Source organism: Mesoplodon mirus, assembly GCF_964341445.2.
Source record: "Mesoplodon mirus genome assembly, chromosome: 17".
Taxonomy (NCBI): Eukaryota; Metazoa; Chordata; class Mammalia; order Artiodactyla; family Ziphiidae; genus Mesoplodon; species Mesoplodon mirus.
In genome coordinates, this window is record NC_138993.1 from 4,847,403 (window position 1) to 4,869,623 (window position 22,221).

Here is a 22,221-nt window from a genome sequence, read left to right on the forward strand (position 1 = left end):
TGAACCTTATTTGGAAACAGGGTCATTACAAGGGTAATCAAGTTAAAGGTCATCAGGGTGAGCCCTAATCCAGTATGACTGACGTCCGTATAAAAAGGGGAAATGTGGACACAGAAATAGACATGGACCGAGGGAAGACGATATGAAGGAACAGAGACAAAGTGGAGGACATCAAGTGAAGATGAAGGCAAAGACTGGAGTGACGCATCCACAAACTAAAGACTGCCTGGGAACCACCCGAAGCTGTAGGAGAAAGGCAGAGAGCAGTCTCCCCAAGGCCTCCAAAGGCGCCACCTCTGCCCACCCCCAGCCCCTGCCGATTTTGGACTCTGGCCTCCAGAGCTGTGAGACTGTAAAACTCTGTTATTTTAAACCACAGTTTGGGGTTCTTGGTTTTGGCAGCCCTAGGAAACTAACACAATTGATGTTAAAGAAAATGAAAATATGCAATCAGTATTATATAATCCAACCTTTCTAATATGATCGACACTGAAGATGATGGAGAATTAAAATGAGCACAGTTTTGACCTAGAATGAAGCAATATAATGACAAAGAAAAATGTCCAATATATTCAATACATTAAGTGAAAAGAGCAAGTTGCAAACTTTATTGGGGGGGGTGATGACACACACAATACTGTATGTTTATATATGCTCCGGTAATGTCCAGCCATACAAACACACACACACACAGACTCTAACAAATAATTAACTCCTGGAAAGGGCTGCCCCTCCTTCTCTTTGCAAGAGATAGGTTTTTTACTTCACACAATTTTGTACTTTTTAAAATAATAAAATTTTTTGACTTTTTAAAAATGAAGAATTAAAAGAAACTACTATTTCCAAGGAAACCAAAGGTCATAATATTCTTTAACAATGCATACAGCTAAACCTGAGTGGTTTATTTCACTTTTAAAATCCTCATTTTGATAGTTCAAAACAATTCATTCAACCTCAAAGGCATATATACCACCCCATTTCTAAAAGTGACCACATCATTATAGTTCAGAATCAGTACTAAACATAGACAGAAGGAAAATAAGATAAAAATAGGTCTATTAATAAAAATTTCCTACAGGAAAGTTTTAAAGAGGAGTTCTGCGGTATTACAAATAAATAGATGAAGAGATAAATACTTCTGAATACTTTTTTCTTTTTTTCTTTGTTTTTTTTTTTTCGGTATGCGGGCCTCTCACTGTTGTGGCCTCTCCTGTTGCGGAGCACAGGCTCCGGACGCGCAGGCCCAGCGCCCATGGCTCACGGGCCCAGCCGCTCCGTGGCATGCGGGATCCTCCCAGACCGGGGCACGAACCCGTATCCCCTGCATCGGCAGGCGGACTCTCAACCACTGTGCCACCAGGGAAGCCCTGAATACTTTTTTCTAGCATTTAAATTCAATAAAAATATATAATTGACAGCTTTAAAAAAAATATTTACCAACCACTCCATGTCTACCTGGAATACAATTCTGAAGGTTTTTACAAATATTCTATCATGAAATTTCATTTCTCAACTGGGCCACACCTATTCAGCCCAGCCTTCACCACATCCCATTTAGAGAGGGCTCATCAGCTTTATGTCAACCAAAAATGGACCCAAATATCCTAATTCTTGTTAACGATCCAGCCTGGATTTATCATCTCTAAGTCTGCTAAACCAGTTTGCAAAGTACTCAACACCAGCACCACTAAGGGCCACCGAGTGCCAGATCTCCACACACATTCCCCGGGAAGCTGAAACTTACAGAAGTCACCTCCCACTTCACTAAGTTTGCTGAGATGACCCTGGTCATCATTAACAGAACACACTGAGGTGGTATAAAAACCACAGTGCGGTCCCAGAAGTAAACACGAAAGATGGTGACGTCTGGGGTGAAACACTGCAACTGAGAGAGAGAGACGGCAGGACACGAGAAAGGAAGGGCAAGGCAGCCATGCCACCGTGAAAGGACGAAAGTAATAGGACAGACCACAAACAGAGAGGCAGAAAAGGCGGAAGAGTCCACTGACATCTGTTCAGTTGAAAAGGGCAATCTACAAACAAGAAGACAACGATGCAGACTTTCAAGTGTGGTCATCGGGCGAAGGCTGGATTTTCACAGGGAAAACCCACCAGAAGTTGGGTGTTCTCTGCACGACCATAACCCATTTGGGACACACTGAATGGGAAGCTCTGTAAGACCAGAGCTTATCATGGTCATCTCTGAATTCTCAGGACCCGCATACACCTTGACAGAATGCAAGCCTCCATGAATACTTCCTGAAAGTACTCATGAAGAAAGGCACTCTTTACAAAAAAAAAAAAAAGAGAGAGAGAGAACTCGTCGCTGTTAGCTTAAAAATAATAAATCCACCCCTCTTTCCATGAAAAGCACTTATATACTTACTCACCATCAGGCAGAAGGCTTACTTAGGTCACTGAAATAAAAAGCACTAAAATAAAATCAAAGGCAATCATATTCTAACTCCATTAAAGTACACCACTATTCGCAAGAAGGAAATGCTGGTTGGTTCCTGCACCTATGAAGCATTTCAATAAGAACATCTGTCCGTTATCACTGGAAGAACATCCACTTCTTGTTTTAAGTTGGAAATAAATTTATTGGCATGCAGCTTTAGATGCATGGATGACTACAGATGGAGATTCTAAGCAAGCTTAGACATTCTGTAGACACCACACAACTCTTAGGAAAAGCTAATGATCTTTCTTTTGAAGCAGCGGCAGCAAAGGATAAGCCAGTGAACACAGGAGAGTGAAGACACACGGCACCTCACGCAATCATGTTCTATATTAAACACATGTACTTCACGCTGCAGTATCACAAAGTTCTTGACTGAGTACTTCTGTGAAAGTAAAGACTTCATAGTTTTTCTTCCAAAACGAATTACGTATATAAACTGTCTCTCCCCTTCTAATACAAATTCTATGTACAAGGTTTTAAATGATGAAGTCTTATGTATAGTTATTTTCAACAATACTGGGTCTCTGATTAAATTTTTAAATTCAGCAACCCATTAACGCCTCATAACATCTAGCATTTACCCTTTTCTACCGACACCTTATTTTACAGATATTTAAATAATCCTCTTCTAAAAAAAGCAGGTTGGGTAACTGCACCGCAGACCAACAAGAGATATCATTCCAGTGGGGGCAGAGGCATGAGTGAATCAAGTGCAACAAGATGGCCTCAGGAAAGAACAGGAAAATCTGAAAGGAAATGAGGCCTGAAGCTAACTTTAAAACACATGCTTCGGGCTTCCCGGGTGGCGCAGTGGTTGAGGGTCCGCCTGCCGATGCAGGGGACACGGGTTCGTGCCCCGGTCCGGGAAGATCCCACATGCCGCGGAGCAGCTGGGCCCGTGAGCCATGGCCACTGAGCCTGCACGTCCGGAGCCTGTGCTCCGCAACGGGAGAGGCCACAGCAGTGAGAGGCCCGCGTACCACACAAACAAACAAAAAACAAAACAAAACAAAAAACACATGCTTCATTCTAACAATGACAAAAAGTTGGTATGCTTTTTTTTTAGTAGAAAAAATAAGACGTTTCTTCTGAAAGTAGTATTCCCAACTTATCTAAACTTCTAGAACATATTTGAGAATGTTACAAATTAGAACATTTTTATTCCCATACGAAAGGAATAAAATCTTTCTACAAAATATTCAAAACAGGGAAGAAAGATAATCTACATCCTTAGTTTGCAATATTAGAATCTAGCTCACTTAACTTCAAGGTAAACGTCTGCTTTCTCAGAGGCATATGCTATTAACGAACTAATCTTTCTTATGATGGAAATGAACAAACATACCTGCATTTTACTTTAAAAATTTCAATTTTCGTTACTAGTCTTAGTAGCGCCAATGAGCCCTTACCTCATGGAGGGAGCAAATCACTTTACAAAGGTGATGACAGCAACTACAAACACTACAGATGACGAACCCTGGGCCAGGTACCATTCTACAACCCTACGAAGTGGACATTATTTCACCCCCACTGCACAGATAAGGAAACCGTGGCACAGTGAAGTAACTTGTTCAGGGTCGCACTCACACCCACAAAAATAAATGAGGAATCTCAAAAAGGGCTCAAATTCAAATCTTTTTTTCAAATTTAATTTATTTATTATGTTTGGCTGCGTTGGGTCTTTGTTGCTGTGCGCGGGCTTTCTCTAGTTGCTGCGAGCAGGGGCTACTCTTCGTTGCGGTGCTTGGGCTTCTCATTGTAGTGGCTTCACTTGTTGCGGAGCACGGGCTCTAGGTGCGTGGGCTTCAGTAGTTATAACTCACGGGCTCTAGAGCGCAGGCTCAGTAGTTGGGGCGCACAGGCTTAGTTGCTCCACGGCATGTGGGATCTTCCCGGACCAGTGATCAAACCTGTGTCCCCTGAATTGGCAGGTGGATTCTTAACCACTGCGCCACCAGGGAAGTCTCTCAAATCCTTTTTTAAAATGGCATTGGAAAAGAAAAAAACGTCAAAAATAAGTAAACAGCGTGGATTAGCCTGTTAATGAATAAAATGGTGATATCATTAACCTCCAGTAAATATTTTTTAAGGAAGAAATATATTTACTTTGGACCGTAATTTTCCATGAATTCTATAACATTAAAAAAAAAAGGGGGGGGGACCTCCCTGGTGGTCCAGCGGTTAAGACTCCACGCTTCCACTGCAGGGTGTGAGGGTTCAATCCCGGGTCAGTGAACTAAGATCCCACAAGCCGAGCAGCGTGCCCAAAAAAACAAACAAACAAACAAGAAAAAAACAAACTAGGAAACTAAGTATAATTCATATTTAACTATATCTAATTCCATGCACCTTATATTATCTAAAACATGATCAGATGCAACCTACTGAATGGGAGAAACTACTGCAAATCATATATCTGATAAAGTACTAATATCCAAAATACATAAAAGAACTCAGACAACTCTACAGCAAAAAAAAAAAACCAGTGCAATCAAAAAATGGACAGAAGATCTGAATAGACATTTTTCGAAAGAAGACATACACATGGCCAACAGTAACATGAAAAGATGCTGTACGTCATTAACCATCACGGAAATACAAATCAAAACCACAATGAGATATCACCTCATACCTGTCAGAATGTGTCAAAAAGACAAGAAATAACAAGTGTTGGTGAGGATGTGGAGAAAAGGGAACCACACTGTGCACTGTTGGTGGGAATGTAAGTTGGTGCAGCAACTATGGAAAACAATATGGAGGTTCCTCAAAAAATTAAAAATAAGACTACTATATGATCCAGCAACTCCTCTTCTGGATATTTATCAAATAAAACAAAAATACTAACTCAAAAAGATAAACGCATGCCTATATTCAATGCAGCGTTATTTACAACAGCCAAGATATGGAAACAACCTAATGTCCATCAATGGATGAATAGATAAAGAAGATGTGGTACATGTATACAATGGAATATTACTCAGCCATTAAAAAAGGACTAAAAGTCTTACCATTTTCGATGACATGGATGAATATCATGGGTATTATGCTAAGTGAAGTAAGTCAAAGACAAATACCATATTATCTCACTTATATGTGGAATCTTTAAAAAAAAAAAAAGACTCATAGAACAAAGAACAGACTGGTGTTTGCCAGAGGTGGTGGAGGTGGGGGGGTGGAGAGAAATGGGTGAAGGGGGTCAAACAGGTAAAAGAAAATCAATTAAACACAATTAGCATTCCCAAAGTGATGATATCAACAATCATTTATAAATTCTCAAAGGATCAGAGAATACTGAGTTTTCGATCTAGAAGGAAACAAACACAGAAGGAATATTTATGTGTCTAGTCCAACCCCTTTATTTTACAGATGAGAAAAACCAACTCACAAAGTTTTAGGAGACTTTCCCATATGCACAGATCTAAATGTCAAAATCTGGATTAGAAATTTCCTTCTGGTCCAACTGCTCTTTTTAATATACCATGCAGTAGGATACATTACAAAATACTATATTAAGTTTCTGGGCCTCCCTGGTGGCGCAGTGGTTGAGAGTCCGCCTGCCGATGCAGGGGATACGGGTTCGTGCCCCGGTCTGGGAGGATCCCATATGCCGCGGAGCGGCTGGGCCCGTGAGCCATGGCCGCTGGGCCTGCGCATCCGGAGCCTGTGCTCCGCAACGGGAGAGGCCACAACAGTGAGAGGCCCGCATACCGCAAAAAGAAAAAAAAAAAAAAAAAAAAAAAAAAAAAAAAAAAAAAAAACTATATTAAGTTTCTGGAACTGAGCTACTGAAAGAGAATTCAAAACAAAATCAGATTATTTAAATCTAAAAAATGAAGGTTTCTGGAAAGGAATTAATGCTAGCTAAACAAATGCTTAAATAATCTTTCCTGAGACAGTAGAAGTTTCAGGAGAGCTCCAATAAATCTGGCTTTAAAGGTAGAAAGAAAGAACTTGTGAGAAAATGGAAGTGGACTCAGTCTCTGGGGGCCTATCAGAAGCCCAGAACCAAGGAAGAAAACTAGGTATGCAGCGATCAAGTCTGGCTGAACTGGCCACGTGGGTCGTGGGACAGTAAATAATTAACCTACTCAGAGATCTATTATAAAAAGATTAGTTGGAGGAGGAAGGAGAAAACCACCAAGAGGTAAGCAAAGCCAAAAGATATGAGACTAGAGTCTTTATACCTGTTTCACCTAATTGAATATGGTATTTAAAACCATACTTTTTAAGCATATGAAAAGTTTCAAATCCCAATGGTCTTACCTTTATTTGTGGTAAGTGCCAATAATTCACGTGGAAAACTGAAATGTGAAATTTTACCTAGGGCATAGTTTTTTAAAAAAGACAAGACAGACTTCCCTGGTGGCGCAGTGGTTAAGAATCCATCTGCCAATGCGGGGGACACGGGTTCAAGCCCTGGTCCGGGAAGATCCCACATGCCGCGGAGCAACTAAGCCCGTGCACCACAACTACTGAGCATGCACTCTAGAGCCCACGAGCCACAACTACCGAGCCCGCATGCCACACCTACTGAAGCCCGCATGCCACAACTACTGAAGCCCGTGTGCCTAGAGCCCGGGCTCCGCGACAAGAAGCCCGCACACTGCAACGAAGAGTAGCCCCCGCTCGCCGCAACTAGAGAAAGCCCGTGCGCAGCAACAAAGACCCAACGCAGCCAAAAATAAATAATATAAGTTAAAAATAAATTTTAAATAAATAAATAAATAATAGACAAAAGCTCTGGGAGGTAAAGTAAGTTATTTTTTTTCTGCTGCATTAAGAGTTCCGAAACTCTTTTTTATAGAATACTTTCCAAATTTTCTATAATGAGAATGTGCAATTTTTAATGTCCAATATGTATTTTAGCGAAATTCGAATGATCAGCAGGCTTAAATAAAACATTCTAAACGATCTCTCTGCTAAGGTCCTCAAACAAATGTTCAAACATTCCTTATCTAACCATTTATATGACAGAAGTCTCCTTATTTTTGAAGTTTTCATCTCTCCTAAATTAACATTAAAAACAGCAAAATTAGTAAACCAATGGCAACCCACTTTGAATGTTCCCATCATAGAAAACACTTTACTACTAAAATATTAATAAAAATTAATTCAATATTTCGCTAATAAAAGAATCACACCCACCCTACTTCTCAAGAAGGAACAAGGGCCGCTATCATTTACTCTAATATTCGGACGACATGAAGAGCCTACCCCGCACCCCGACGAGCAAGGCACCGCGGGGTTTGAGGTTTTCCTCCTCTCCCTCCCTCTGGAGTGATAAACTGCACTGACCACACACGCATCTGACTCTGCGTGAGTGACCCCAGTGAGACTCAAACAATAAGAAAAGACAAAGAGCCAGTCTCACCTGTGACTTTCCTGCAGTAAGTACAGTCAGCTTAAAGTTTCCCACGCGCAGGGTGCCGTGCTGGGTACAGGCTTTTTCGAAGCAAACCTGTCAGACCCACCGAGCAGCAGACTTGTGGCCTTGGCTTCAACGACACCATGTTCTAGGGGATCTAGCTGACACCCAGTGACTGGGGGTGGGCAAGGAGCCAGGCCACCCCACGCTCGACCACGTTCCCCTGCAACGACTTCTCCTTTATCCAACCCCCGCCCTGCACGCCCTCCCCCGCCAGGACTCCTACAACCCAAACAGGAAGCCAGGATGCTTCTCACATCCGTGGAGCCCCCAGCGCTGTGCTTCCTAACAGCCCTGACCCGTATGGTCATCTTCTAGTCCTGGGCCACCACAAGCTGCTCTACAACTTCCACTTCAATTTCAAAACACAGGCCATCCCTCCACATGCATTCGGTCACTTTCCCCATTATTTCACAATTATGAAGTATAATATTAAATATTAGGTAGCTGCTCTGTGCCAGGCCCTGAAGTCTGAAGCTACTTCATCAGCAAAACAAGCACCATGTGACACTGAAATTATTTCACGGGCAAACAACAAGAGGCATTTCTGGGCTTCCCTGGTGGCGCAGTGGTTGAGAGTCCGCCTGCCGATGCAGGGGACACGGGTTCGTGCCCCAGTCCGGGAGGATCCCACATGCCGCGGAGCGGCTGGGCCCATGAGCCATGGCCGCTGAGCCTGCGTGTCCAGAGCTTGTGCTCCGCAACGGGAGAGGCCACAACAGTGAGAGGCCCGCGTACCGTAAAAAAAAAAAAAAAAGAGGCATTTCTACAGGTATCCTGCAAATTGATTCACTGCAACCTAAACATAATCACTCACGCCGTCAGGCTGTAACACTAACTTAAGAGAAACAAACTTAACTGACTTTCGCATATCAGAGGAACAACTGTGATCTAGAATAAGACACATCAAAAGAGATTTGCTTTTAACGGTTACTTAATCCTATTAAGGTATTGCTATTTGCCCAGGTACCTTGTGTTGACATGTGAAAAAATTATGTCAACGTTATTATTTATAGAATAAAACGTCAACTCATTATAAGCGTTTTCACAGCTGCTGATTCTGAAAGATCATTCTCATTAGGACCAGCCCCTCTCCTCCGCTTCACCCCACACACGACCCCAATCTCAGGCATGTTTAACCAAACTTACTCCCCCCAGACATCAGGAGAAGACATGAAGGATGCAGGGAGACTTTTACTGTATGCAGAAGGTACTGCTCCACCAAAATGTAGAATTAAATGATAGTCCCTTCGCTTAAGGCCTTCAGAATCTAATAAGGAGATAAGAGAAAAATTTACAACACAGCAAGTATGGTAAGTGCTCCTGAGATCACAAAACTGCTGTGAAATTGTATGAGGGGGATGGAGGGTGGGGAGGGACGGAGCTAAGATTATTCACGGAAGGCTACCTGCTTGAGAGACAGCTGTGACCAGGTCAGAAACCTACAAAGGCACAGAGATAAATACCTTTGCTTTTCTTGATTGTCATTTTTGTAGTATCTCAGAAGACAGACTGAAGTTCTCTTTAAAGAATAAGATTGCAGGATACTTTGATATATTTAGCACTACCTTGGGAGTGCATCAGAGTGTATTTAAATATGAACACAGGCACATACAATTTTAACACTACGTTTGGAGCAATCTCATTTGGCCGGCCACTGATGTTTCCCTATCTGCCAACAATACACACACACCGCATGTAATTAATGCACCTGAGCAGAAGCCCCAGAGAGAGTTTTGGAGTCTAAAATTCTTGAGATCAAAATCCCACTTACTCAGTGTTTGACGTGGCAAATCTCTCTCTGCCTCATTTTCTTAACCTGATTAGAGCATATATTAATACGTTTACGTGAATATTGTTTGTCTCTCTTAACTAGAATGTAAACACTATGAAAGCAGAGACTGTCTTGATCACTGCTGTATCCCCAGCACTCAGCACACTCTGTTGTACGTAGTAGGTGCTAAATGTATACCTGATATACTTGAGTGGATGAAACAGTAAAGAGCAACACTTCACTCCAGAAACTCTAGACTTTGACAGTGAACTATGACCTGACAATCTGTGTAGCTCAGCAATCTGGTAAGATTATCACTTTTAAAGACTTAATTATCACATTCCTTTAGAAAGAGAATAACTGGCATATCTAAAAATAATTAATCTACATGACCCTTGGAAATCCTTTTAATACAGTCCCTTTCAGCTTCCCTGGTGACGCAGTGGTTAAGAATCCGCCTGCCAATGCAGGGGACACGGGTTCAAGCCCTGGTCCGGGAAGATCCCACATGCCGCGGAGCAACTAAGCCCGTGCGCCACAACTACTGAGCATGCGCTCTAAAGCCCGCGAGCCACAACTACTGAGCCTGTGAGCCAAAACTACTGAAGCCCACGCACCTAGAGCCCATGCTCCGCAACAAGAGAAGTCACCGCTGTGAGACGCCCACGCACTGCAACCAATGAAGCACAATGAAGACACAACACAGCCAAAAATAAATAAATAAATAAAATTAAAAAAAAATACAGTCCCTTTAACATCAGTGGTTCCTAAAATATGAATTGTGCAAGAAAAACAAACATCCATTTGAGGAAATGGATTCTTCATGATTCATTCTTCAGTGTGATGTCTTTAATACTGTAGATTTTAATCCCACTTGATTTCAGCCATTTTTATACTGTTCCTTAGCGTGCAGTACAGAATCTGCTTCTAAAACACCTTTTCGATCTGATTCACCGCTCCTTAAAGAAAGGTATATGAAACGTACCACCCTTAAATGGAAGATTGCTGGGGGGGAATCTCCCACATGCATAAAAAGGTCTGATAAGACATAAAACAGAAGGAAAGATTTCAGAAGTCTTTAATAACATCATCACTAGGCCCACGTGGTGAAAAATAACTTTTTTTTCTGTGATGGCTCATACTTAAGATCGCAATATGTAAGTCATAAGGAGCTAATGAAACGAATTCGCCTCACCGTGTGGAAAACTGGTCTTTCTGACCAACCACAAAACACCAAGATTTAAACGCACCCACGTTCTGCTCAACTCGGGACTTTTCCACAGGCATTAGCACTTTTCCCTTAAAGTCGATTTAAAAGCCCCAGTAAAACACAGACAGCAACCCTTGCCGTCAGTTCCTGCACAGAAACACTTCAAGCCACACACTGATGCGTCTGGGGCGTTCAAGTAAACAAATGACAGGAATGCTTAAGCTGTTTCCAAGATCAACGTGGATTCCCAAAGACAAGATTGCCACCTGGACACGCGGCTGGAAACGGGAGAGCTCGTTCCTCTCAGAAGAGGAGAAAAGGGGGAAAATTTCGACAGCACTTATTTAAAGTTTCCACCTTCACACACACCCCCTTCCCCTCGGCGCCGGCGGGGACTCAGCCTCGCCAGAGGCGCGAAGAGGAAACCTAAGCCGACTTCCGTGCCCTCGCGGCCGGTAAGGGGACCCTGCCTTCCCGCCGCAGCCCCTCGCCCGCCGGGGACCCTCCGGGCCCGGCCAGCCGGGCCCGAACCCGAGCGCAGCCGGACGGAAACGCGGGCGCCGCTCCTGTGCTTCCACCTCCGGCCCCGGCCGGGCCCGCGGCCCGGCTCGCGCGCCCACAGCCCGGAGCCGCGGGGACCCGAGGCCGAGCACGGGCACCGACGACCCGCGCCGCCCCCGCCGGCCACCCTCGCGCGCCCGCCTCCCGGGGCCGCTCCGCGCTTGCTTGCGCCCCGCCGTCCGACTGCCCCCGCCCGGCCCGCGCCGCCCCCTCCCGGCCACAGCCCCGCGCTAGGCCCCGCGGGCGGCGAGGGCGGGGACGAGGGTCGCCCGCCGCCCTCCCGCCTCACCTACCATGGTACAGATGGAGGCGAATTTGGAGACTGTCATTAGGATTTCCATCCGCCCAGCGCCATCCTCCACCCAATCACAGCGGCGGCGGCGGCGGCGGCGGCGGCGGCGGCGGGCGGGGGAGGAGGGCAGCCGGGTCGCCGGCTCGCACCGCAGCCAGCGGGCGGACCCCGAGCCGCCGCGGACCCAGGCACCGAGCCTGCTCAGCCGCCGCTGCCGTCGTCGCCGCCGGCGCTCCGGCACTCCCTGCCGCGGGCCCCAGCCCCCGCCTGCCGGCTGCCCGCCCGCCCCCGGCTCCTCCCCGGCGCAGGGCGCAGCCGCTGCCTCGGGGCCCGCGCCTGCCCGCGAAGCCGCCCGCCACACACCCCGCCCAGCGCGCTGTGGAGCGGGCTCCGCCGAGGCCCTAATGCCCGGCCTGCTGGCAGCTGCGCGGCCCGGCGGCGCGCCCCGCCCACCCCCTCGCGGCCCCGCCCACTCCCCGCGCTGGCACCGCCCTCTCTCAGCGGATGCCTCCCGGGCTCCGGAGCGCGCGACTCGGGGAACTCCCGCGCCGGCTCCACCCCGCGCTCAGCCGGGGCGGGGCTCGGAGGGGCCACCGCCTCCCGCCCGCGCCCCTCGCGGTCCTAGAGCCCGCGTGCCGAGAGAGGGGCAACAAGGGTGCTGGGGGCGACCAGTGTCAATCCTGGAAGGGGCTGACCAGCAGCCTCTACCAAGGGCGAGAACAGCTAGCCCAGACAGAAAACTGAGGGGGTGATCTCGATAATTCTGGGTGCGGTGGGAGGAAACCTGCTTCTGAACGGTTAAAATAGCCCAGGTCATCCAATGTCCCAAGCACCTAAAATGCAAGGTGGTTTGTTTCTTTTTACATACATTGGGTAAATAACCTGGGTCAGAACACCGTAATTTCGCGAAAGACAAATTAATTAATTAAAAGTGAAAGAGGCAAAGAAGAAACTATATTTGGCTCCTTGAATTAAGAAAGGTAAATTATGGGGAAGGGGGCGAAGCTGATTTCCGCCCGCTTGTTGGCCATAAATTTAGAATTTGGTTATAAATATAATATCTAAATATACTTGTTCTGAAAGTTGAGTTGCAAAATAGGGAAGGATCTCAACCCAGCAGTGATGATGTTATTCCCAGGGACAAGAAGTCCCACAAGTAAGAAAAATGTCCTGTGAGAAATGCTGAAGCAGTATTAGCCAGGGGGGATAGTTCCTATTTTCTGCTTTGATAAAATGTATCATTGCATCCTGTTCATGTCAGACAGCTCAGCTTCGTTTCTTCCTATTTGAGAAAGAAGTTCAAGTTAGTAGAATAACTTTATAAATTATTGTATTAGAAAGCTTGTGATTTTTCACGATTGAAGAACTGATGGGATGCTTTTTTAGTTTCCCCCATTTCAGTGGGGCAGAAATGACAAATGACATACGAGTCTCTAAAATCAGATATGCCTTAACTCTTCGGTTCAAAACATTTAAAACACAAAACATTCAAACAAAATTTAGGTGAAAAATAGATTTCTGGTACATGCATGCTGTTTCCATAGTGATTTCCATTATAAGCTTGCTTGGGGGAAACAAAATTGCAAACAGAATATAGCCAAGTCCCATAGTAGCTGGCCTGCTGCTCCAGGCACCTGCCTCCCTGGAAGCCGGGACTTCCCTCTTTGCCCTGATACCCGAGCCAGTGCCAGAATGTGCCAGAACCACACATTCAGGTAGCTGGGGTGCTCACCTCCCCATTTCCCTGCCTAGACTTGGAAATATCACCCACCTGAGTTGTTTCTTGCTATGTTCCATCCTGCTTAGACCTCCAGGGTATGCCTGGGCCTCCTACCAGTGTTGCCATGCCCATGACAGACTGGACCCTGTCCATCTCATCTATTTGGATGAAAGTCTAGTTGTCATTCCGTCCCGTTGAACAGGTCTAATGTGTCAGAATTTGAGCCCCATCTCCATCTAGGCTGCCCACCAAGATCTCTCCTTGTCCATGGAACAGAGGCCACCAGCTTTATACGTAAGCGTATGTAAGAACAAGGGCTTTTCTAAATGGATTTCTGGTGGAATTATCTGAAGTTGTGTTTAGTTGATGTTATAGCCATCTAAATTCACAGATGAGGGACTTACTTCCCTGGCAGTCCAGTGGTTAAGACTCCACGCTTCCAATGTAGGGGACACAGGTTTGATCCCTGGTTGGGAACTAAGATCCCCCGTGACGCGTGGCGTGGCCAAAAGATTTAAAATTTTTTAAAATTTAAAAAATAAGTTCACAGGTGATAACACAGATCCTAATAGCAAACCTCTCAATGCCTCGCCTCCCCAGCGTCAAGGCTGAGTGGAAAGGCACAAACGTAAAGAGAGAATCTTCCATGTGCTAGGTGCTGCACTGGGGTGTTTGTTTGTTTGTTTGTTTGTTTGTTACCATATGTAATGCAGATGAAGATAAGATATAGCTGAAATGTCACACTTGTGCCCCCAGAGCTTGAAAGGGATCATCTGGACTTAGAATACAGTTTTTACCTGCAGCCGTATCAGCTTTACAAAGAGCTTCATTGTATGTAGGGAAAGATGAGTTTATGTACAACTGACCTCTTTCAGGCCTTCCTGAGTGTATCAGCTACAAATTACACCCAGATAACTTCAGGGACCAAGCAAGTAAACAAATTAGGGCAAGCTCATTCCATTTGGTTAGCACGATGTTTTTAAATGGTTTTGTTTAAATAATTTTACACAATCCTTTACGGTCCAGTTCCTTGCAAGCCACTTCATCTTTTCTGTTCTCTTCCTGTCTCCAGTTAACCACGTGCCACTTCATATATTTCTGCCACCTCTCTTTTCCACGAAGCCATTTGGGTTTGCACCAGCTGACATCAATGAGTGAAATGCTGCCCTTGATGGGGCGAGGAAGGATGTGGTGGAGAGGGGGTGGAGAGGCATGTAAGACAGCCACAGTGACAGGGAGTGCTTATCGAGGAATTACGCGGGCACCAAGCATTTCCTCAAATCCCCATAACCCGATGGAGTAGGTGCTATTATCGTCCCCATTTTCTAGATGAGGAAACGGAGGCACAGAGAGAACTTTCCCAAGGTTGCACAAGTAATAAATGATGGAACAAGGATTTTAACCCAGCTCCAGAGGCCACACTTGTATCCACCCTGCTAACCCAGCTCAAGTCAAAGTGCCTCATTTTGATTCTAACAGCAGGAGGCTGAAAGGCACTCACTCCTTTGGGACCAGGTTACAGCTACAAAATAAACGCAGATAAGTATTTCTTTGTCTCACTTCCCTCATCTGGAAAATAAGGGTAATGATTATGCCCACCCCAGAGGGGTGTGGCAAGGCTAAAACATGGAGACACAGTTAGAAAAGTGCCTGGCACTCAGCATAGACTGGAGAGCTTTGAATGGACATTCACTATCAACATTTTAAAAGTCAGGATGGGCAAGCACTGCCCTCAGGCTGCCGGTTTACTCTCTCTGATATAACAAGCCTCACAAGCCAAGTGCCAGTAGCCTGATTAGTATTTTAGATGCATTTTGTAATGTAACCTCCCAGAGCCCTTGGGGCTGGATCATTTTGTGATCATTTTACCATGTTCACCATGGCCCTGCCCAGCCAGTGCAGGGCCAGGGGCCACACCCAGACACTCCGACTTGAAAACCCAGGGTCTCTCCCCTTCTCTACCCTGCTCCTTGACAGCTGAATGAATTAACCTTCTTGGTAGTGTTAATTAACATCATCCAGCTGTCCAGAGGTGGATGTTAATCAAAACAGTGATGTTCTGGGCTTCCCTGGTGGCACAGTGGTTGGGAGTCCGCCTGCCGATGCAGGGGACATGGGTTCGTGCCCCGGTCCGGGAAGATCCCACATGCCGCGGAGCGGCTGGGCCCGTGAGCCATGGCCGCTGGGCCTGCGCATCCGGAGCCTGTGCTCCGCAATGAGAGAGGCCACAGCAGTGAGAGGCCCGCGTACCACAAAAAAAAACAAGAACAAAACAAAAAAAAAACCAGTGATGTTCTTTTGTTGGTTTGAATCAACAAATCAGTGACTTACTTTTCAAGGCTGATTTCTAATTCAGATGAGTAAAGTCAAAGCATATGCCCTATGGATATATGACTCTGATTTGCTGGGCAGCATGGCATATAGCTAATGTATCTAAACCTTTGTCGTTATTTAAATCTAGGTTTTCAAAGAGGGCCAAAGGCACAGCCCCTTTACATTCTATTTAAAACTGAAAAATGAGTTCATTCATTAAAACAGGTTATCTATTGGTCATCTACTGATGATTAAGAGAAATCTGTGCGCTCAGGGAGCGCACAGTCCATTGGGATAGACAGATGAGTTGTACGGAAATGAGCTGGGAGAAGGGAGAACTAAGTGCAGTCAGCTCTGAGGCAGGTGAGACTAACCCTGCCTGCAGGAGGGACAAGCTGAGGACAGCCTCACAATCCAGAAGAATAGGATGGACAGTGGCGGGGGAGGGGAAGGCAGAGGGCAAGTCACATGCACTGACCCATAGGAGCCAGAGGTACGTCTAAGGCTGGGGCACTGAGTGTTCTGTGGAGTTTGTGGAGATGAGTGTGGCATGTTAAGGGGACCATCTGACCCACAGTGACACCAGCAGGGATTATGGTCTCTGGAACCTCTACCATCATATCCATCAGTACTAAGTGGTGGAATCAGCCTACCTGCAAACCTGTTCCTTGTTCTTCATAATCTCCATTTGGATTCCCACCCTGGAATCTGTTGAGGCTAAACATGGCAGAGAATCTCAAGGAGGCATCAAACTAACAGGTAGGTACCTGGGGAGAAAACCTTGACTTCCGGGGAGCACAGAGGTAAACTGGAATATTTTCTTTTGTACTTAGCTCCTCACTAAGCAGGGCCTGACTACAGGAGGCTGGGGAGCATCCCGGCTGTTTAGGAAAAGTGCAAAAGTTGCAGAGCTTAACTTGAGAAGGGGACACCTTTTCAAATGCTTCCATCAGCCACCCCTTTCTTCTGTGAAAAGGGGAGAACAGAGAGAGACAGAACCATAAAGCGACAACCCTGGATACAAACATGATCCATTCCAGTCATGTAATTACTCAGCAGTGTGCATCTGAATTGCTTTTTTTAGTCAATGCATATCTGTTGAGTACCTCCGACTCATGAAGTCTTGTCGGAAACAGGGAACAAAGAAGCTTGTTCCTTCAAAAAGCATGCCATCGGGACTTCCCTGGTGGCTCAGTGGTTAAGAATCCACCTGCCGATGCAGGGGACACAGGTTCGAGCCCTGGTCTGGGAAGATCCCACATGCCGTGGAGCAATTAAGCCCGTGCACCATAACTACTGAGCCTGCGCTCTAGAGCCCACAAGCCACAACTTCTGAGCCCGTGTGCCACAACTTCTGAAGCCCGCGCGCCTAGAGCTCGTGCTCTGCAACGAGAAGCCAACACAATGAGAAGCCTGCACACCACAATGAAGAGTAGCCCCCGCTTGCCGCAACTAGAGAAAGCCCGCGTGCAGCAACGAACACCAAATGCAGCCAAAAAATAAAATAAAATTTTAAAAAAGTAAAAAGTAAAAAAGCATGCCATCTAGTTGAGAGAGAAGACTTGTACACAAATCACTTTAAGTACCAGTTGTGTGATTTATAGTATTATAAGGGTTCAGAGAAGAAAGTGATTGTTTCTTCTTTGGGTCATCCAAAATGCTACCCCTTAACTAGAGAGTAGGGTCACCTGATCCAAAGGGAAAAGTTGGAAAATCTCAAAGAGTAACATAATTATATCTTGTAAGTAACACTTGCCTCTGTCTTATTCCTCAAGCACCGACAAGCTCCATGCCACCTCTGAGTGTTTGTTCTGGCCGTTCCTTCTCCCTGGAACACTCCCACTCCTTTACAGAGTGACCTCCTCTGGCCCTGATGCCACCAGATCCCCTCCTCTCATGTAAGCTCAAGAGAACTGGAACCCTGTCTATTTTAGAGCTCTGTCCCCAAGGCCTGAGGAAGAACAGTAAGTGCTCAATAAATAAATGTTAGTGAATGAACGGAAACTAATAAAACACCTACACTTTAAGTATGTTCGCCTCCAGAGCAAATAAAAACAGAAGAATCCTGGTACATAGAGCTGATTTATCTTGACTAATCAACAAAATGAATGTGACGTCTCAGAAAGCGCTTGCAGACACTGCTGTTTCTCTGACTGCCTTCGGTCTGGAGTTTCCCATTTTCAGTTCAGCATTTGCTCAGCTCTTGTAAGAAAGTTCATCAGAAAAAAAAAAGAAAAAAAGGAAAAGAAAAGAAAATGTACTTTCTGGACTCCAGAAAGTCTCAGGCATCTACAACTTCCCCAATCACGGCTCTGATTTTCTTTACTGTGCCTTTAGGTTTTTTCCTCTGGAGACAGCTTCTTACTTCATCCTGCCCTCTCCTTAACAACCTACTTCTCAAAAATGTCAGGGTGGTTTTTCTATATGATTTACCAGAGTTTAACCATACACTTGGAGTTTGTATTGTAAACGTTTGGCTCTAACTTGTGATTTTACTGCCACTTTTGCATCTTCCCGCCCACCGGGCCTCCTGGGCACTTGACCTTGAGGAGCCTGCCTAGGGCACCTAGTACGGGGCAGCATACCCGCTGGGGGTTTCCTGAGACACACAAGCTCTGTCATCACTTGAGACAAACAGGCATGGTTCCCACTTCTTCTTTTTAAAAATTATTGAAACAGCAGAGCATAGCAATGTTAAACAAACGCAAAAATTCCAAAATATATTTAGCATACAGAAACTCCTGTCAGACATACAAGAAACTGTTCATGGTGATTTCCCAGGATTGTGGAAGTGGGAATGGGTGAATTGGGGAAAAAGATGGAAGAGAGAATTTTACTGCATACTTTTTATGCTTTTTGAGTTTGGATACATGCAAATGTATAACTATTTCAAAAGTTAAGTAAATTGAATTTTTTTAAACTTAAATAAAAGACAGTTATGTGACAATATTTTTAAGTTACTAGGCAAAATCCAAACCAAAAAAAAATTTTTTTTAAGTAACTTAGTGCAAGCCTAGTTCAATTCTGGTCTGTCTCTGCCTAAATAGAACACACACTTGAACTCTGACACTTCCTTCCTTAGGACTCTGTTTGGGCTCTTCTGCCTGCATTGGCTCAGACTCTGCAAGTTAAGAAAGATAACAGTCTCTTTACAGAAGGGCAAGCTTTTGTTTGCCTGCTTCAAGAGGGCTAGCAATGGGTGTTTCTCCTGCTCTGTCAAAAGGAAGAGGTTGTGGAGGAAATGAGAGATGGGATGAAGGGAGGTGAGCCCAGAAAATCCTCTCTGTTCCTGGCGCTCCATCCTCAAGGCCCAAACAGAAAAGAGGTGAAGTGATCACAGTTCCTCACGTGATCACATAATCAATGATCACATGACCACCATTACCCAACAGCTGTCCACAGAACAGTCCTGTGCTTTTCTCCAGCACAGGAAGAGTGCTCATCTTCCCAGGCATCTTAACCTTTTCTGGGTGTTTTTGTAGGGCTTGATTTTTTCTTTCCTTTAGCCTTTCCCAATTCCCTCTGGTCAATTCTACTAAGCGTGGTAGAAATTTTACTTTTTTTCCTTTTAACAACAGTTACACATAGGAGCAGATATATCTGCTTTCTGACACAAAACCTGAGGATACACAAACGACAGATGATACCAGAATATCTTTTAATAGGTCTTCCAGGTAACAGGGAAACACACGCCCATCTTTCCAAGGCTCAAGCCCAGGGCTGCTCCTTTTGACAACCTGGGCACACAGTGTCCCCAGAGGAACTGCTTCCTTGTCTTTGTTGCCTGTAAGCAGCAAGGAGCTTTTTATTTTAAGAATTCCACTGTCAATCATTACTAAGAAATAGGAAATAGATGACAAAAATAATAAATAAGGGAAAAACAGATTTTATAAAGCTCTACGGTTGTTAGTAGTAGTCGACTTCTGAGATACCAATGGGCTTCAAGTTAAGAATCAGGGTGTCGCCTTGGCTGAATCCCTCCCCTCCACCCACAGAGGATATCCAGTCTGTGATCCTGAACAAGCCCTTTACCCTCTAAGCTCCAGTTTCTTCGTTATACGAAGGGAAGATCCCTACTTCATCAGGTTGTTGGGGAGATTAAATGAGATACTGCACATAAGGACTCAGAACTGCAGCTGGCCCCCAGGATGAGTGAGATAAGAGTGCCTGGCTGCTTCCCTGGATTCTTTCCTCAACAGTGTATGGTTGCTTGATTCAAAGAGTAATGAATTCACAATCGCCAGATGTGGAAACAACCCAGGAGTCCATCAACGGATGGGTGGATAAACAAACTACGGCAAATATATATAATGGAATATTATTCAGCCTGAAAAAGGAACAAAATTCGGACACATGCTACAATATGGATAAGCCTTGAGGACACTATGCTAAGTGAAATAAGCCAGTAGCCGAAGGACAAATACTGTATAATCCTACTCACATGAAGTATCTAAAATAGTCAAATTCCTAGAGGCAAAAAGTAGAACAGTGGAAGCCAGGGGCTGGGAGGAGAGGGAACGGAGAGTTGGTGCTTAATGAGTACAGAGTCTCTGTTGAGGCTGTTGAAGAGGATTTGGGTATACACGGTGGTGACGGTTGAACAGGAATGTGAATGTACTTAATGCCATTGAACTGTATACTTAAAAATGGTTCAAATGGTAAATTTTATGCTACATATATTTTAGCACAACAAAAAACAATCATTAAAAAATCTCACCAAGGACTTACAGATAATGCCAGTGTTCCTTTATACTGACTTTGCCCTCTGGTCCCACAGATCACTTCAGTTACGCTGACTTGCCTCCAGATTCACCTCTTCTGCCACCCTTAGATGCTGTCTTCTCAGCGCTCCCAGGGGTCTGCCCGGGGATCCCTGCTCCATTCTGAAGCATGACCGGGATGCAGAGGCTACAAACAACGCCAGGTATGCCTGTGGCTCAGCTGGAAACCAGGCCTCGGTCCCTGCCCCTCTGCCCGTCTGCTTTAGTGCTTCTCCTTCACAGGCTTCCCCGGTCTCCCTCTTTTCCACCTGTGCTGACCCTTTGGATCGAGTGACTTAGCTTTTGGCTTGCCCACTTGGCTGGGCACTTGGCCCTGCGAGGTTCAGCTTCCTGTACCTGCTCCCCGATGACTCTCCGTCTGCCAGGCAGCTGAGGTCATTTTCTGCGTGTCCCCAGCAGGAGCCACCAGTCACCGAGGCTGGACACTTGAGCATCACCCGTCTCTGCTTTCCCTCCTCTGCCCTTCCATCAGCTCCACCTCAGGAACACCTAGTGTACGTGCTTCCTTTGGGACCCGCCCTCCCATCCCGCTTGAGATCAGGGCCCAGCATCCCCTAATGAGCCACCGCAGCAGCCTCCGTTCTGGTCTCCCTCCTCTAGTCCGGGTCCCTCTGGGCCTCTCTCCCTGGGACAGCCAGAGCTGTTGTCCCCAGATGCAAACCTGGTCCTGGTGCTCTCCTGCCGAGAAGCTCCACAGGTCCCCAGGGCTGCAGGAACAAGCTGAAGTTCTCTGCTTGCTCAGGTCCCTCGCCTCGGCGCCCACCTGCCACACCAGCCCCTCGCCAACCGTGCCCACTCCTCACCCCAGCACACTGAGGTCTCCCTCTCCCCTCACGCTGCTACCACCTCTGCCTTCGCCCATGTTGCTCCTCCCGCCAAGAAGGAGCACGTGGCCAGGTTTGCCCAGAACAGTCTCTGTTTACACCTGTTGCTCGGTGTAATTATTAATAGCCTTCCTTTCACTCTCCAAAGTGTCCTGTTAGGCAACGAATCGCGTGGTCACTGCATTTGCCTTAATTCTTCACCTGGCAAACCTCTGCTCGTCCTCCACGATCTGCTAGATGTCAGAGGTGCTGGGAAGCCTTGCCCGTCTCCTGCAGGCAGTGCCCACTCAGCCTTCTCCCTTCAACTTCACGACAGTGTTTACCGCGGCGCATAGTTAGGGAATCGTCTGTCTCCCCCGCTAGACTCCTGGAGTCTTATATATCTTCTCATCCCCAGCACTCAGAAGAGTCCCTGACGTAAAGTGGGTGATCAGTTAAAGTTTGCTGAAGAGGAGTGAAAAAGATAAATTCATTTATTAAGTGAGAACTATGTGCCCAGTGCTGTTCCAGATGCTTGGCAAAGCAGATGACCATCCACATTCTCGTGGGGTTCACATTTAAGGGGAGGAAATGGACAAAAGTTAGTTTCTGAACAGATCACTGGCGGGGCGTAGAGGTATGGGATTTGCTTTGACTAAGCAGGCTCACCCCCAGAGCTGGGCTGTCCCCTTGAGGCACAAGGCTGTCTGAGGGATAAAGACCACCTTGGCCAAAGCAAGCATTCGGTCAGAAGAGGAGAAGCAAAATGTGTTGATGAAAGCAGAGTCAGGGAGATGCTAGGATGCTGGCTTTGAAGATAGCAAAAGGGGGCACAAGCCAAGGAAAGTGGGTGGGCCCTCAAAGCTGAAAAAGGCAAGGAA

At 45.9% G+C, this 22,221-nt stretch overlaps 1 protein-coding gene across 1 annotated transcript in view; it reads right to left on the reverse strand.

Annotated features, from left to right (window-relative positions):
- Positions 1-11,982, reverse strand: part of USP12 (ubiquitin specific peptidase 12) — an 82,294-nt gene extending 70,312 nt beyond the window's left edge. Inside the window, exon 1 of the mRNA XM_082602511.1 lies at positions 11,725-11,982. Within this exon, the coding sequence (XP_082458637.1) occupies positions 11,725-11,772 (48 nt within the window). The 5' untranslated portion in view covers positions 11,773-11,982. The remainder of the gene's footprint in view (positions 1-11,724) is intronic.
- Positions 11,983-22,221: the final 10,239 nt, after the last annotated feature.